Source organism: Loxodonta africana, chromosome 6 (genome assembly GCF_030014295.1).
Source record: "Loxodonta africana isolate mLoxAfr1 chromosome 6, mLoxAfr1.hap2, whole genome shotgun sequence".
Taxonomy (NCBI): domain Eukaryota; kingdom Metazoa; phylum Chordata; class Mammalia; order Proboscidea; family Elephantidae; genus Loxodonta; species Loxodonta africana.
Window position 1 is genome coordinate 36,512,828 of NC_087347.1, and position 18,363 is coordinate 36,531,190.

At 36.3% G+C, this 18,363-nt stretch overlaps 1 protein-coding gene across 1 annotated transcript in view; it reads right to left on the minus strand.

Annotated features, from left to right (window-relative positions):
• Nucleotides 1–18,363, minus strand: part of UNC80 (unc-80 homolog, NALCN channel complex subunit) — a 216,839-nt gene that overhangs the window by 113,619 nt on the left and 84,857 nt on the right. The window contains exon 22 of the mRNA XM_064287438.1: nt 2,338–2,550. Within this exon, the coding sequence (XP_064143508.1) occupies nt 2,338–2,550 (213 nt within the window). The remainder of the gene's footprint in view (nt 1–2,337; nt 2,551–18,363) is intronic.

Genomic DNA, 18,363 nt, shown 5'->3' on the forward strand with positions numbered 1-18,363 from the left:
AGCACCAGGCAGCGCTCCACACTGTGTTGAAGGGAGTCCTGACCCCTTTAGAAATAAAAGGCACAGTTATCTCCCCTGGCATTCCGAGTCCTCTTCCTGTTTACTCTACACTCCAAATCCAGTCTGGGACAGCGCTAAGTTAAAAACCTGCCCATCTGTCCTTGGGGAGTGTGTGTGACAGGCTACACCTTCTTGTCAATTTTCAGAGCCTTATTTTTTCTCGTGTTTTTTAAAGTTGCAAATGTTTGAGCAATATTTTTTAGAAAGACTGCACTGGTTTTCAAAATGATTTTTTCTACAATTGCACAAACCTAACCTAGTTCTGCTTACTGCATTTGCCTCTGATTTAACACGCAATTGTGACTCAGTTGTGAGTCATGTTATGCACAGGAAATTATCCAGGGCCCTGATACTCCTTTGGAAGAGGAGGAGGCGTGGTACATATTCACAAGCATAAGTGTGCACGAGTGTGGCCAGCCTTATTACATTGTCAAAAACATAAGGCGAGATTATAAGTGCTTTTACATGTATGGTCTTATTTTATTGTGTTATCTCCATTTTTTGTATTGGTTTTCAATCATTTCAAAGTCAGGCCTCCAACCCCTTCGAAAGATGAAAAGTTGTAATACGAAGGAATGTTCTCCTTGCATTAAATCAGGCATAAACTACAAAGGGGGGAATATCAAATATTGCTGTTTTGAGAAATGTATGAAGATCTGACATAAATAGTTTGTTTCACTACTAACTGAGAAGTTGGCAGTTCGAGTCCACCCAGCAGCATCATGGAAGTAAGGCCTGGTGGATATACTTCTGTAAAATTGCACCCATTGAGAATCCTATGGAGCTCAGTTCTTCTCTGAAGCATACGAGGTCAGAATCAGCTCAATGGCACAGGGCTTACTTCATTATTACATAGTAGAAAAATTATTTGAGCTCTGTAAGTGTGCCAAGGACAAGCTTCATAGAAAGAAAAGAAAATAACTCATTCTCTTTTTTTTCATACAGTAATAATAAGGAATTAGAGCGGTAATTAACATGGTTATTCAGAACAATATCTGGAGACTGGCTAGAACACTGGTGATAAAAGCCAAGAAGGGTTATAGGATGATTTCAGTATGGAGAAGATAATAATAGTATTCCAGGTAAGCAGAGAACTGTGGCAAAGTCATAATGTTTACTTAGAGGGGTAGACTTCTTTCTACCTTTGGTCTAAGAAAGAAAAAGACAAAGGTTTAATTAGAATTTTGTTTCATAGGAAAAGTAGACTTAGGTGGATCATGAGTATAGTACGGTGCAAAATCTCACTAGTGGGTGCAAGCTTATCTAATAAGGTGTAATAAAACAATTAACGTGGAGATCTGATGTCCAGGTGTTCAGGCATCATTAAGGGCCTTAGGACTGGGTTTAATAATTTGCATTCATTTGTAGAACATTTTAACTTGTCAGACATTCATGTCATATGCCATGCTAATTTTCATCTGTTTATAGCAAAACAAAAAATTATCCTTTTATAAATAACCTCTCTGTTTACCTGGATATTCTGCAACTAAGTAAATGGAGACATGAAGAATTTATGTACTGTGCACAAAATCACACAGTATCAAATAATTTAATACTAAAAAAAAAAAACCAAACCCTCTGCTGTCTAGTCAATTCCGACTCATAGGGACCCTGTAGGATAGAATGGAACTGACCCCCATAGGATTTTGAAGGAGTACCTGGTGGATTCAAACTGCCAACTTTTTGGTTAGCAGCTGTAGCACTTTACCACAATGCCACCAGGGTTTCCAATTTAATACTATATATATATATATATATTTTTTTTTTCCTATATATCATGTCATTTCCAAAGACTTCCAGGTATATCAATGAAAGAGAAAGATTTGATTAAGAAATTGGAAAAAAAAATTAGGTCCTGGAAAATATAAACTAGAATAGAAAGCCAAAACAAGGATATAAGTATTTAGGAATTATAACAATGATTTTCATAAAGATAATTCTTGACCAATACAGGTACTAAAAACATGAACTTGAACTCCAACCTGGAAGACAGAGTCTTGGTTCCTCTACTTACTTTTTTTGTAAGCTCTGACAAGTTGTTTAACCTGTATAATAAACGTCAGTTTTCTTAACAGTAGAGACAATAATGTCTAACCACATAGACATGTTGGGGGTATTAAACGAATTAAATTTTTTCCTCCCTAAAATGTTTAGTTCAATGCCTGGTACATATCAGATACTCAATAAATGGTCCCACAAACAAACAAAAACAAATAAGTAACTTCTTCAATTCAAGTAAGAGCCTCAATTTTTAGAGAAGAGAATCGAAAAGCTCACGTCTCCCCACTGGTAGAAGAGCTTGGCAGCATTCCACTGCAGCTTCTGGTTCCGTTTGTTGCCCACGATGGGAGACCGTCCCCGGGAAAGGCCTTTCTTGGTGATGTTTACATGATGCCCTTTCATCCACTCTGGCCAGTTGCCACGGTTGCAGCGGTGAACAAAACGGGCACATTCCAGAAACAGGGCTGCTCTAGCCACTACCGGGGCTTCCTGAGTAGAATTGTTGAGGAAAGAACAATGTGAGATTAATGAACAGTAACTTTAAATTAGCCTTAAAGGGAATTCCTGTCTACTTTTAGTTTATTTTTGTCCCTGTATTCTGATTTAATTTGGCCATATTTCCCAAGATGCTGGCAGCATGGCTAACATAGTAGTTGGAAATCTGGCAGCATGAACTCCCCAAGGCAAATTTGATACTGAAGAGTTAGATATTTTAAGCACTTTTCTGTGTAGTTTTCTCCTTCTTCTCAGCAATAACAAATAATCCATATCCCTATCTTTGTAATTTAAGGAGCAATTGGGTTTTGAGTATGAGGGTAAAATAGCTTTTTATATTAAGGTATTTTTTTTTTAATATGGAGCTTTTTTTTACTAGAAAAATTATTTTACTGTGCTTTTAGGTGAATGCTATAAGTCGGAATCTACTCGACGGCACTGAGTTTGGTTTGGTTTGGTTTTTTAGGTGAAAGTTTACAGCTCAAGTTAATTTCTCATACAAAAATTTATACACATATTGTTACGTGACACTAGTTGCAATCCCTATAATGTGAGAGCACACTCTCCCTTTCCACCTTGAGTTTCCTGTGTCCATCCAACCAGCTCTTGTCCTTTTCTGCCTTCTAATCTGCCTCAGGACAGTAGCCGTCCATTTGGTTTTGTGTATCTGCTTGAACTAAGAAGCACACTCTTCATGAGTATTATTTTATGTTTTATAGTCGAGCCTAATCTTTGTCTGAAGAGTGGGCTTCGGGAATGGTTTTAGTTCTGGGTTAACGAGTGTCTGGGGGCCATGACGTCAAGGATGCCTCCAGTCTCAGTCAGACCATTAAGTCTGATCTTTTTATGTGAATTTGGGTTCCACTCCACGCTTTTCTCCTGCTCCATCAGGGACTCTCTTAAACAGAAAATTTTAATGAAGCAAACAAATATTCAATTTATAGACTAATTTTATTTTAAACAAGAGGCTAGACAGTGATACTGCTACCAGCAATATTCCACTATCTATGACCATCTCCATGCTTCAAGGAGGTACAATTGCTTGCCCACATTTTGGCTAAGAAGAAAAGTTAGTGCTTACTAGATTTTGTTGAGTTAGTCTTTTTTTGCACTTTGTCGTGAATAACAGACCAAATTCTGCTAAAATAGAGACACGGTTTCAATTGAAAGTATTTGGCAAATAGGAAATTATTTAATTGAAATATGATAAACAGCACTTCTTCAGGGGAAAAAAAAAAGATGGCTCCATTACATCATACCAAGATGTGTTCGAAAAAATAAAAGAAGTTATAGCTTTTAGATGATACCCAGGGCCTGGTAAAGATCAAATACTCTAGTGGTCTCTTCAAAGCCAAAAAACAAAAAAAAAAAAGCCGGGGGCGGGGGGAAGGAGACGTGTGATATTTTCCATAGATGGCCAACAGGTTGTTGTTGTTGTTAGGTGTTGTTGAGTCGGTTCCAACTCATAGCGACCCTATGCACAACTGAACGAAACACAGCCCAGTCCTGCACCATCCTCACAATAGTTGCTATGCTTGAGCTCATTGTTGTAGCCACTATGTCAATCTATCTTGTTGAGGGTCTTCCTCTTTTTGCTGACCCTTTATGAAGCGTGATGTTCTTCTCCAGGGACTGATGCCCCCGATAACATGTCCAAAGAATGTGAAGCAGTCTCGCCATCTTTGCTTCTAAGGAGCATTCTGACTGTACTTCTAAGACAGATTTGTTTGTTCTTTTGGCAGTCCACGTTATATTCAATATTCTTCTCCAACACCACAATTTAAAGACATCAGTTCTTCGGTCTTCCGTATTCATTGTCCAGTTTTTGCATGCATATAAGGCGATTGAAAACACCATAGCTTGGGTCAGGCACACTTTAGTCCTCAAGGTGTCATCTTTGCTTTTCAACACTTTAAAGAGGTATTTGCAGCAGATTTGCCCAATGCCATGCGTCGTTTGATTTCTTGGCTACTGCTTCCATGGGTGTTAATTGTGTAATCAAGTAAAATGAAATCCTTAACAACTTCAATCTCTTCTCCATTTATCATGATGTTGCTTATTGATCTAGTTGTGAGGATTTTTGTTTTATGTTGAGGTGTAATCCATACTGAAGGCTGTGGTTTTTGATCTTCATCAGTAAGTGCTTCAAGTCCTCTTCACTTTCAGCAAGCATGGTTGTGTCATCTGTATAACGCAGGTTGTTAATGAATCTTCCTCCAATCCTGATGCCCTGTTCTTCTTCATATAGTCCAGCTTCTCAAATTATTTGCTCAGCATACAGACTAAATAGGTATAGTGAAAGGATACAATCCTGACATGTACCTTTCCTTACTTTAAACCATGCAGTATCCCCTTCTATTTGAATGATTGCCTCTTGATCTGTGTACAGATTCCTCATGAGCACAATTCAGTGTTCCAGAATTTCCACTCTTTACAATGTTATCCATAATTTGTTATTATCCACACAGTCAAATGACTCAGCATAGTCAATAAAACACAGGTAAACATCTTTCTGGGATTCTCTGCTTTCAGCCAGGAGCCATTTGACATAAGAAGTGGTTTCACATTCTTTTCTAAGTCCGGCTTGAATTTCTGGCAGTTCCCTGTCGATATAATGCTGAAGCCACTTTTGAATGATCTTCAGCAAAATTTTGCTTGCATGTGATATTAATGTTGTTCAATAATTTCCACATTTGATTGGATCACCTTTCTTGGGAATAGGCATAAATATGGATCATTTCCAGTCAGTTGACCAGGTAGTTGTCTTTCAAATTTCTTGCCATAGATGAGTGAGCAATTCCAGCACTGCACCCATTTGTTGAAACATCTCAATTAGTATTCTGTCAGTTCCTGGAGCTTGTTTTTTGCCAATGCCTTCAGTGCAGCTTGGACTTCATTGGTTCCTGGTGTTACCTCCTGAAATGTTTGAATGTTGACCAATTCTTTCTAGTATAGTGACTCTGTGTATTCCTTCCATCTTCTTTTGATGCTTCCTGCATTGTTTAATATCTTCCCCAGAATGACCAACAAGTTAGGTCATAAGAAAAATATATACCAACTATTGATGTGTATTTTGACTTGCGTCAGTTTTTTAAAAATATATCACAATATTAGTCATTACCTCGGTGTTATTTAATAGCCGTAGGTTTTCAAATTTAAATGATTTTTCATCATTTTAAGCAATGGCACACTTAACAATTCATTGATCCATAATGTTAAAATAGATGCTAATAGGTATTGAGTATCAATAATGTGGAAACCTTGGTGGTATAGTGGTTAAGAGCTATGGCTGTTAACCAAAAGGCCGGCAGTTCAAATCCACCAGTCACTCCTTGGAAACTCTATGGGACAGTTCTACTCCTTCCTATAAGGTCAACTTGATGGCAAAGGGGTTTGGCTTTTTCTTTGGTTTATCAATACTGTGCAGTTAACTTTTATGAATTATAATACTTGATTCTCATAACGACTGTGTAATCTTCATTTTAAGATTAAAAACAACAACAACAAAAACAAGGAGCAGGTATAATTTATCCACTATCACATACCTGCAAGAGGTGGGCATAAGATTCAATCTCAGTTCTCTCTGATGCCCAGACTTATGGTGGTTCCTCTTTGGTATCTCCACTGTCTTAATTTTTACTCATATAATTTTTAGTAAAAGGTGATTTTTAGAATGCAGGTAGAAATTAACTGTTTAAAATGGGACATTATTTCCATGCAATATTATTTTCTATAACACAAAAACATGATCACATCAATTTCCCACTTAGAAATCTAGTAGAGGCTCCATTCACCTCAATCATAGAATTAATAAAGATATCCAACCCTTGTAGTGTGGTTGCTCTCCTTCTCTATCCACATCTCAAGTGCTCTATGATCCAATTATGTCAAACTAGTTAGTCTCCCAAATATGACATGCTTTTCATGTCTCGGTACTTTTGCATATGTTGTTTCCCTGGCTTACAAAGCCTTTTAACTTCTTTTTCATCTGGCAAATTCCTAATCAACTTTTAAGAGTCAGTTTTCCTCTGGGATGCTTTCCTTAGTCCCTTCTCCTTTCAAACAGAGTTGGTTTCTTCATACTTTTGAATACCACGGTGTCTCACACACAGTGGATGATCTGAATAAGTTAGCCTATTAAGCATTTCCTCATCATCTATGCCTTATATGCAGCCACTGTGGAATCCAATAAGAAATAGATTTATGTTGGAACTTAATTTTACCATATCATGTGTTTTCACAACATGCAAAAGTTAACGAAAGTCAAAAGGAAGAATACAAGATGAATGTTAATAATGAAAATCTATCATTAACACAAGATGGACCCTAACGATGAGAATCTATTATCAACTGCAGGAGTTCCAAGACTTGGAAGTAGGTCACAGGGATAGAAAGACTTTAGATTGCAAATGATCAGATGACTTTCTACATGAAGTCCATCAATATCACAGTACCATAATATTCAGACTAAATGTCTATACTCTTTCTTGTATTAAATATTTATTTTACTAAACATCTCAAATATGCTAATCTATGTCTGGAAAATACTGGAACATCTGTCTCTAAAAAAAGAATGCCAGTCTGTAGGCAAATGATGCAAATATATTCTTCGGCTGTCACATTATGACACATTTCCAATATAAAGTACTGTGGATTCAATGCTTAATGGAAAGAAGACAGAAATAATACTGCTGGAATAGAATTATGTCGTGAACCTAGGGTTCTTCAGAATGAATAAAGGTGAAGCTTACCCTAACCCAAATGTATGGAGTAGAGGGTATTTTTCTTGGCCTTACAAACTAGATGGCAGACAAAAAGAGTAGCAATAGAGGAATGAATAGCCCAAGTTGTGGTAAATGAAGTTTCCTAGCTAGATTGGCTTGCCTTAATTAGAGAAAAAACAATTTTTAAAAGATAGTACTTAAAAATGGCATCAGTTGCTTAGGAAGCTCAAGGTGTTTTTTAATGAAAAGCAATTTCAATTCTCTGCGCAAATACTTCCCATAGTAAAACATTATTCAGACATTATCAGGTGTTGGCCCTAGGAAATTCTAACCTAAATTGGAAGTGGAATTGAGATCTATATGAAAATTAATCCCCATTAACTATACCAAAAACCAAAACCAAACTCGTTGCCATGGAGTCGATTCCAACTTATAGCGACCCTATAGGACCCCATATGGTATCCAAGGAGTGGCTGGTGGATCCAAACTGTTGACCTTTTGGTTAGCAGCTGAGCTCTTAACCACTGTGCCATCAGGGCTCCAGGCAGGTTTGGTTATTATCTGATGAGTTTGATCCATGCAAACAGCCAAATGTAGTAACATTCGGAAATGTCACTACCCAGAAACATTTAGAAGTGTCATTGTCCATCCACATTAGGGGTGAAAACATAGAATAATTCAAACATTGCCTTTTGTTCATAATCCTCATAAGCCTGGTGAATGAATGTAGATTTGCTGGTCCTACAGTCAAGATAACCAAACCCGTTGCCATCGAGTCAATTCCAGCTCATAGCAAGTGACCCTATAGGACAGAGAGAGAACTGCCCCATCGGGCTTCTAATGAATGGCTGGTAGATTCGAACTGCCGACATTTTTGGTTAGCAAATCATACCAATTTCTGGGGCATTGTAGTGTGCACACTAGTTTACAGAAAATTGAAGGAGCCACTAAGGTACAAAGCTAAGAACTCTAACGTGCGTCCTAGTTGAAGAAACTTAGCTAGTGACAAGTGCCAGGCTCACGATGTCAGTGAAACGGCGTTCAGAGCACCCTAGCACGGGTGCGAGGGATCATTCTTTGTAAGTTCCTTTCACAGTGTAGCTTAGGAAACACTGATTTTAGTGCAGAGGCATGGAATACCTTGAACATAAAGGAAAGTCAATTTTTCCTCTTTGAATACAGCTGATCTCTTACGGCTCAGTCTGATCTCAATCTGAAGCAGTGGCAAAAGATGGAGGCATGACACAAAGGACAGGGATTCATAGCACAGAGAAAAACAGCAAAAATGGAGAAAAATGAAGCAGAAGAATGCTGCATGGTTGGAAAGAACTACAGAGTATCAAAGGCATAGTTAGAAGTGACCATCTAGACAAAATCTGACACCACTACTATACCACAGAGCATTTTGCTGGTGGTCCTCACGTAAAAAAAAAAAAAAAAAAAATTCTTCTTTCTTATTAACATTTCTGTCCAGATCAATAATGGTCCAATAATGCCACAGATTGGCTTCTATTCCATTACATCATAACTTCATAGCTTCCAGACAAGAATCAGTTTTTACTAGGAAGGAAAACATCAGGTTGAACCAGATGAAATTTATAAATTTGAAGGTCAAAAAGCGGTCTAATATCACATAAAATGATACTGATGAGGAGTGTGCTTCTTAGCTCAAGTAGACACATGAGACTATGTGGGCAGCTCCTGTCTGGAGGCGAGATGAGAAGACAGAGGGGGACAGAAGCTGGTTGAATGGACACAGGAAATACAGGGTGGAGAGAAGGAGTGCGCTGTTACATTGCAGGGAGAGCAACTAGGGTCACATAACAATGTGTGTACATTTTTGCATGAGAAACTGACTTGAACTGTAAACTTTCACTTAAAACACAATTTAAAAAAAGGTCTAATATCAATTCATAAAGTTCAACCTTATGGAAGGTATTCTCTGCAATGATTACAGAGTCATCTCACTAAAAATCAAAAAGTGTCATGAAGATGTCATTATGTGGCATGGGTCCTCTAACACTCTACAGCTAGAAAACTTCAAGCATCAGGCTACTCTCTGCGACTTCCTTTGTATACTGTCCCCCGAATTTTATAAGCTCATTATGTGTATTGAAAATTTCCTTTATGAAAGTGAAGCAGTACTAATTCGAACAGCTTTGCTTTATTTTTCCTGCAGACCTAGGAAATATTGTTACCAAGACACAACGGTTAATTGAAGATTATAATTGCAATATATTCCTTTCCCGAAGGGAATATATCTAAACTTACTAAGTGAGAGGAAACCCTGATTTTGAAAATTCACATGATAATACTGGACAGGAACTGTTTTTAAAGACTGAATATTTTATGTTGGCCACTGGGGAATAACACAATTTATTATTATTGCCTTATGATAAAACATAAACCTACTGGCTGGTGCAGGATATCTGTTTATTTAAAACCAATGGGAATAGATTGTTATTACGGATCTTAGTATGCATCGGAACCTAGTTTGCCAGAGGACATGTATGTTTGAGTCAGTATTTATTATTGACCCATATTGAGTTCTATGCCTGACTGAGATCATTAAGTAACGGGCAGGCTGCCTCTTCCCTTGCCCATTTCTACAGTAGCTGTGGGCAACTAAGAGGATTCTGTTATCGGGCTGGAGGCAGGCATTATTGCTTAGCACATGGTCTGGGGTGACTAGTCATTTTAACGCTTACTCAGATCATACTCATATTTTTGGTAAGTATTTTAAAAACCAAATGAGAACTTCTGTTTCTGACAATATGACAGATTAGGTGTGAAAAGAAGCTTTTCTTGAGTTAGAACTCCTAAAAATTCTAGATAAAATATTCCAAATCCTCCTTATCTTGTTTTTCTTTCTAAGGCAAGGTTGAAGACCACTGGGGAGCAGAAATTATGAGAAAATGCAATTCTGTGGGGGCAAGCTAGTTTAGGAATATTTGCCTTGAAGGTTTCTGCTGACTGTAGAGAGACTAGAGCATGAGTTTCCAATAGGCTGCACAAATTAAATGACTGAAGCTCAGCCAAAGTGGGAGGTCAGGTCAGACACTTTGACATAAAGCCAAGATCCCAGGTGGGAGACACCCTCAGTAAAGGAATGAGAAAAAGACCTGGCCCCCAAAATTAGGATTACTTGATTAGACCTTGACTCTGGGTAAAACCAAAAAAAAAAAAAAAAAAGATATTTTATGAGAACTCTTAACCACAAACCCACATGCTCATACAAGTTTGGGGCCAGAATAGACACTACTTCCATGCCTAATTAAGAAAAAAAGGAAATGATTTTAGGAATAAAAAATAAAGTACAGACGCTGCAAAGATTAAGAACAAATAAAAATATTATGGTTAACTTTAGGCCAACAAATACGAAAATGTAGGTAAAATGAAAAAAAAATTCTGAAAAAAATTAAAAGGACTTTAAATTGACTCAGGAAAAAACAGAACTTCTCAAAAATAATCAATTGCGATTTGAACTTCCACTGAATTTCAATAATCTCTAAATTTATCCATGATTCCATGCAATTTCAAGAATACATCAAAGGATTTTTCATGGAACCTGATAGGCTGGTTATAAAATTCACAAGGAAAAGCAAAGAGACAAGAATAGCCTAGGTAATGTTTAAGGTTCTAGCTATTACAACAGAGTATGCTGACTTGGGTTAGGTAAGGGTTGGAGCAGAATAAGTCCCAGAATCACACTTACGCAAATGTGGAATGATCAAGATAGTATTTCACACCATAAAAGAAAGGATGTAGTTGTCAGTAAATGGTGCTAGGATAATTTTTTTTTCCATGTGAAAAAAAAGAAGAGAAAGAAAATGGATTTCTACCTCACGTTATTCACACCATAAATTCTAGATAAAGACAAGTGTGAAAGGTAAAACTTTAAAACTCCTAGAAGGAAATATAAGAATATCTTTAGTATTCTGAATTTCGTAACTCACAGAAAGTGCTAGCCATAAAGGAAAATTTTGATGAATTAAATTACATTACATTAAAATTTTCTCTTCATTAAAATACACTATAAAAAACGAAGAAAAGACAAGTCACAAACTGGGAGATGATGCAATGTAAAGAACAGAAAATGGATTGGTACTGACACTATAGTCCCTTAAAATATTAGCAATAATATAATCTTCCAGTAAAAAAGTGAATGAAAGATTTGAACTGGATCTTTCACTAAAGTCGAAACATGAATAGTGAATACACCTACAAAAAGAAATTTCAAACTTTTGACTGAAATGTATATTAAAGCGTTGTTACCTTAATGCACTAAGGTTGGTAAAAATAAAAACATTGAGCAATACAAGTGTTGGCAAGAACACAGAGAAATAGGAACTTTTATTACACTATTGTTGCCTGTTTGTAATTATTGCAACTGCTTTGAAATGCGTTTTGGTATCAGATAATAAAAATATAACTCAATAATTACTCTCCTAGGTGTATTTAGGAAACTATTGTGCATAAAGGCTCATATGAAAGAGTATTCATGGAAGCATTGTTCAAAATAGCCAAAATTTTGAAAAAATAAAAATGGACATCTAACATAGACTGGATATACAAATTGTAGCATGTTCAGACAATGGAATGCCATTCATCTGTGAAAATTAATGAATCAACACTAAATACACCAACAAGGATGAACTCAAATGTAATTCTGAGCAAAAGAAGTAGGACAGTATGATTTCACTTAAATAAATTTCAAAACGAGATGAGACAAAACAAAACAAAACATTCATTAAGAATACATACCCTTATGGTGAAAGACAGAAACCACAAACCAAACCCATTGCTGTCAAGTCGATTCTGACTCTTAGCGACCCTATAGAACAGAGTAGAACTGCCCCATAGAGTTTCCAAGGAGCAGCTAGTGGAATCGAACTGCCAACCTTTTTGGTTAGCAGCTGAGCTCTTAACCACTGCGCAGTTTAGAAGAGCAGTATCTTTTGGGAGGTAGGGGTTTGTGATTAGGTAAGGGCACTTTAAACAGAGAACTTTAAAGGAACTGAAAATGCTCTATTTTTTTTAAGATGTGTGATAGATGTGTGACTTTCAAAATGTTTTCCCTTTAACTTTACATATTTATGAATACATTCTTTTTGTTTAATTTCACAGAATCTTTTTCTAAGTTCAATCATATAGAAGTACCATAAGAATTAAGGTGATTATTTAGCTATAACTGAGTTATTTTACTTTTTTAGCATTTAAAAGAGAACACAGTTTTATTTTGCTTTGATATTTCCCTCTTATACATATAGTTCTATCTCCTTTAGTGGAGCCACTCTGCATCCATCACCAAATAGTCCTGTGATGTTAGCACCAATGTGAATTAGATTTGATAAAGTGAACCTGAATGTAAAGGACTAAGTGTGAGCCACACCTATGGTGACCAAATGTCTTGTTTTCCCCAGGAGGGTCCTGGTTTATGTCTGTTTTCCTGCTGTTAATTATTGTTAGTACCTCCTTTCATGAAAATACTATGGCTTGGGTCAGGCACGTCATGGTCCTCAAAGTGACATCTTTGTTTTTTTAACACTTTAAAGAGGTCTTTTGCAGAAGATTTGCCTAATGCGATGAGTTGCTTGATTTCTTGACTGCTACTTTATTTTCAGTCACCTCATATGCATGTGAAAGCTGGGCAATGAATAAGGAAGACCAAAGAAGAATTTATGCCTTTGAATTATGGTGTTGGTGAAGAATGTTGAATATACCATGGACTGCCAGAAGAATGAATAGATCTGTCTGGGAAGAAGTACAACCAGAACAGTCCTTAAAGTGAGGATGGTGTACTTTGGACCCGTTATCAGGAGGAACTAGTCCCTGGAAAAGGACATCATGTTTGTTAAAGTAGAAGGTCAGTGAAAAAGAGGAAGACCTTCAATGAGACGAACTGACACAGTGGATGCAAAAATGGGCTCAAGCAGGACTGGGCAGTGTTTCATTCTGTTATACATAGTCTCACTATGAGTCAGAACTGACTCAACAGCACCTAACAACAATAGCATAACACCCCCTTTCATTCTCAAAAGTGTCCTGGTTTGGAAAAAATGATATACTCACTCCTCCTATGCCAAAAAACAAACAAACAAACCCAGTGCCGTTGAGTCAATTCCAACTCCTAGCGACTCTACAGGACGGAGTAGAACTGCCCTATAGAGTTTCCAGGGGGCTCCTGGTGGATTTGAACTGTCGACCCTTTGGTTAGCAGCTGTAGCACTTAACCACTATGCCACCACGGTTTCCACTCCTCCTATGCCTACCTGTTTATGAGGTTAAGCAATTTAACAAGATTAGGCTTTCTTCATCCACAGACTAAGAAGGATTCTATGATCCCATTGGCTTTCTTATATTCATGGAATCACTCCTAAAGCACATTGACTTTAGTGTTATTCATGCTAATAAATTACCAATAAATTCAAAATCACTATATAAGAGCATGTTATACATTCAACGGAATAACAGGATATTTTACCTGAAATATATAGAAAACAGAAGTGCCTATTTTGTTTGAAATGCTTAGTTTTTCTTTTTTTTGTGTGTGTTTGTGGATGATACAAACCTAGAGATGAAAAGAGTCCTTTTTAAAGCACATCTTTTAAAAGATCTTATAATTGTATCTGTTAAATTTATACTAAAAAAAAGAACACGATGAAAAACTGAGCTGAGCTTAAAATTGGAGCCAATTGTCCCCAAATTTAGTAGTCATAGCAACAATAATAAGGGGTTCATTTAAAATAAAGAAAAACCTTTAGATTAGCATAACTTTGAACACTGACATTTCTAATATTTCTTTTATTTAACAATATTTTTAACTATGAAAATCTTCCAAATTAGGAAAATAACATTTAAATTCTATAATTAAGGCAACAAAACAATGAAATAAAATGCAATAAAAAGGTCATAATGCCAAAATTGTATTTTAAAAATAAAGGCAACATTCAACAAAAGAAAACAACAAAAAAGAGGAGAAAGCACTGTACTGGAATATGAAGATGAACTGAGCACATTCATTTTCCCCCTTTTCCCCCAAATCCTATCTCATGAAATGACAGCATCTTTTTTTTTTTTATGCCAATGCCTTTTATATCAATATCTTTATCTGTTCCTGTATCTGTATGTGCATCGATCAAACATCTATCTCTATCTGCCTATATTCATCTATATCATCTAAATACACATCTAGATTATTTCTATATCCATACTTACATATATATTTACACACATATGTATATGAATAAAATCATAAATGCATTAGAAAATGTATAAAACTTTTAAATATATATAACATATATTTTAAAAAATGAGACATTCCTGAAAGACAGGAAGCAGATGGAATCAGATATAAGGTGAAACCAAATACTAAACAAAACAAAAGCTAAAACTACATTTAGCAGAAGACATCTGTGAGGGTCAGAGCAATTCTGAGAGCTCCTAACCCAGATCAACAAAGTACCAACAACTGCAGTTTTCACACCTGGATGAATGACAGTAAACACGGCTGAGAATGCTACTTTGACGCAAGCACGTAGGACATGCAGCTACATTTCCCTTCCATTTGTCAGAATTCACCAACAATTTTAGTTTCTTCACTGTTCCAGAACTGAGAAACTGCATCTAAGTATGTCCTCATTTCAGGATCATGTCTCGGCTTGATCCTTTGCTCTCATACCAACAAAGAAGATAATGAATATGAACGTGCTTGATAAGCTATCAAGAGTAATGAAAATGTTACTATTGTCATCTTCTACGACCATCTGCCACCACCACCACTGCCATCATCATCATCATCCTTATCACCATCACCACCATCATTACCTATGTCTTTTATTCATCTAACCAGGTCTACCTGAATTTTCTCCCTTTGCCTGATAATGGAGATCACTGGGCTCTTTTAAACCTTGGCTGATTCTGATATGTGGAATTCTGACTTCTGAACTCTGCACGTTCCTTGGCCTTGACCTAGAAAAAAAGACTCTCAGGTATGAAAGGAACTCCTACAAAGCACCCACTGCTTGAGCACCATCTACACCTGCCCCCATTGAATCCAGTCTAGTTACAAACAGTTCATTACTGCCCAATGCAGGTACAATGAGGTACAAAAGACACTGATTACAAGCATCAAAACCTCTTTCATTCTATTTCTTATCATGAGATTTATAAGACTGAGAAGAGGCAGTAAGGCCAGAGTAGGTTCAATAGGAAAGGAATCAGGAGGATGCAGTGGTCATAGCCTTATTTTGGGGAAGTAAAAGAAATTTTTAAATTTCCTATGGAGTCCAGCCCAACTTAATGGTGAGAGTCAGGAAACTGGGAAAGATGCTCCAGTCAAGAATAGAGTGTACCTATAGCTGGAAACTCCTGTAGCGAAACTCCTTGGGTATTTTACACATTGTAACAGATGGGTATTAGACAGGGTATTAACTCATTTGATGAGACAGAGAAAAATCCAAATAGTCAAGAGATTTGATTATTAAAGAGTTTATCAATATTCCTCTTATAAGAATCTCCATTCAGAAGCCAGTGTTAAGTTGTGCACATATCATGTTATTGGGATTATTTTTCAAATCCCCCAGTATGTTGCTCTCTTTGTGACAAGACTTGTACTTCTCTCATGCCCACATTTTTTACATAAATCCTAAGAGTTTACCATGTAGGAAGCAACTATGATAGATTTCCTTCTGTTTTTATATCTTCAATGAGTAATATTAAAATAATTTTAATTATGTGATGAAAGAGTGTCAGCAATAACACATCTATTAAGGTCAAGATTATTATTTGGGGGTTCACAGATGGATTTGGGGGGAAGTAATGAAGCTTCTGGTATTATAGGCAAAAAATTTTGCCTAGAAGTGCATTTTTCTTAGGAGAATTTCTATAGTCTGCATCCAATTCTAAAAGAATCTATGTTCACCAAAATGTTAAGAATCACTGGTGTACAGGGTGAATGTGTGGTGTGAATCTTCAAAGTTGAAAATCTCCATATTTCCCTATTATGAATTCATTATGTATTCACATGATAAGGAACTTTTTTAAAAAGAAAGATTCAAATGCTTTTCTGGACCATTAAAAATCATTCGCAATCACAATATCATTTCTTGCATGAGACCATATACATTTAAGTATATTTTCAATGTATCCAGAGACACTTGTTCTGATATACTAAAATAATCTCGTTACAGTGAAAGCATATGGTGTTGCTAAAAGAGTCCTGAATGGAATAGAAGAGTCTTCTCTGAGCCCAATTTTATTACTGACTGGCTTATATAACCTTGAACAAAGTCACCTCAGCTCTCAGGGCTTCCTCTCATGTGAAAAATGCATGAATGAAAAGAGCTGCTGCTGTCTAGAGTCCCTAACATTATATGATACAGTTTTACATAGAGATTTCAGCTCAGGAATCTTGAAAGAGGGTGGGGCCTGGACTGTTCAGTGAGTGAGGGACAATCTATCAACTCTGCCATCAGGTGCTTATTTGGCTAATTGTCCAAATGCTATTACCCAAAATGCTATTATGCCTGTATCTTTCTCTCAATTTTTCAACTATGATATACATTTTGACTATAAATTGAAATAACTTGATTTATTATTATGCTTTTCCTTAATCTCATCAGATAGTTGCCTGAGAAATTAGATGTCTCACTTTGTCTAAAGATTTTTTTAAAGTAGTTGTAACTTTCAGGTTGCGATATAGATGGGTATGACAGTACCTTTGGAACACTTCAGTTTAAACTACCCGTAAAGTACCAATATACAATTGCTATGATACATTTGACAATTGTTAAGTTAGCTTCTGTCACTATTTTTACTTCCTTAATCCCATTTAACCTATCAAGTATAAAATACATTAATACACATTTAACATTTTTCAATTAAAAATGTATTTTCAAAGGCCAATATCCAGCAATGGGAAATGGAGTAAAAAAAAATCTTATATGACAAGTCATTATTTTGGGTCATTAAAAGTGGTAATTGTATTTCAGGCTTACACGAAGCCATATTCCCTGCTGGTCACTAAATATCCTCAGAGCAAAAGGTGCACATGCCAAGAAGAACTTCATGAACTACATTATAAGGGTTGAATGACTTTCCAAGGTAAAATAGGAGCGGCCAGTGGTCATTTATTCATGTTTTGTAAAACCTGGAAAAGGAAGCATTTAGAGGCAGGCTTAACATTTTTTGTTCTAATAGAAATCTATTTTGGTTTTTCTTTTTAAAAATGTAAAAGATGTTTATTCCTTGAGTATTCTTGGTATTTTGTATCCAATGTTTGTACAGTGTATGAAGAGTTTATAAACGAGATGATAATAAAGGAAATGGAGAGGCTGAGTTCAAAAGTCACATCTGCGCCTAGTTTACCTGACAAACACATTTTCTAAACAAAATCCATTGTATATTCTTGAACCCCTCATATGTGTATAATACAATATTCAAAGCTCTTCTGCACAATTAATTTCAATTTATTCTTGTTTAATAGTTTTCCTCTGATTTATGGATAATGAAACCAAGACTCAGAGAATTTAAAGGACTAATACATGCCAGATATAAGACTAATAACAATGCCGTAAGAATGGCCTACTTTATTGAGCAGCTGCTATATCTTGGGCACTGTGATGAGGGGTTTACATCCAACAGCCCATTCAATCCTCACACCAGGCCTTGAATAATAATATAACCAGGTTATATTATTATTACCATTACTTTCTTTTTACAGAGGTTCAGCTAGAAAATGTCAGTGTGATTTTAACCCAGGCAGTACTCCACAAACTTTTAACAATATACACATTATGCAAAAAAAAAAAAACCTAAAAAAACCAAACTCATTGCTGTAGTGTTGATTCTCACTCATAGTGACCCCAAAGGACAGAGCAGAACTGCCCCACTGGGTTTCCAAGGAGTGCCTGGTGGATTTGAACTGCCAACCTTTTGGTTAGCAGCCATAGCTCTTAACCACTACACCACCAAGGTTTCCATATATACTGTACTATCATAAATATCCCAGGGCATATTTATTAAGATTTTTTTCCCTTTCTTTTCTTCTTTCACCTCATGCCTATTTTCACCCTTTTGCCAC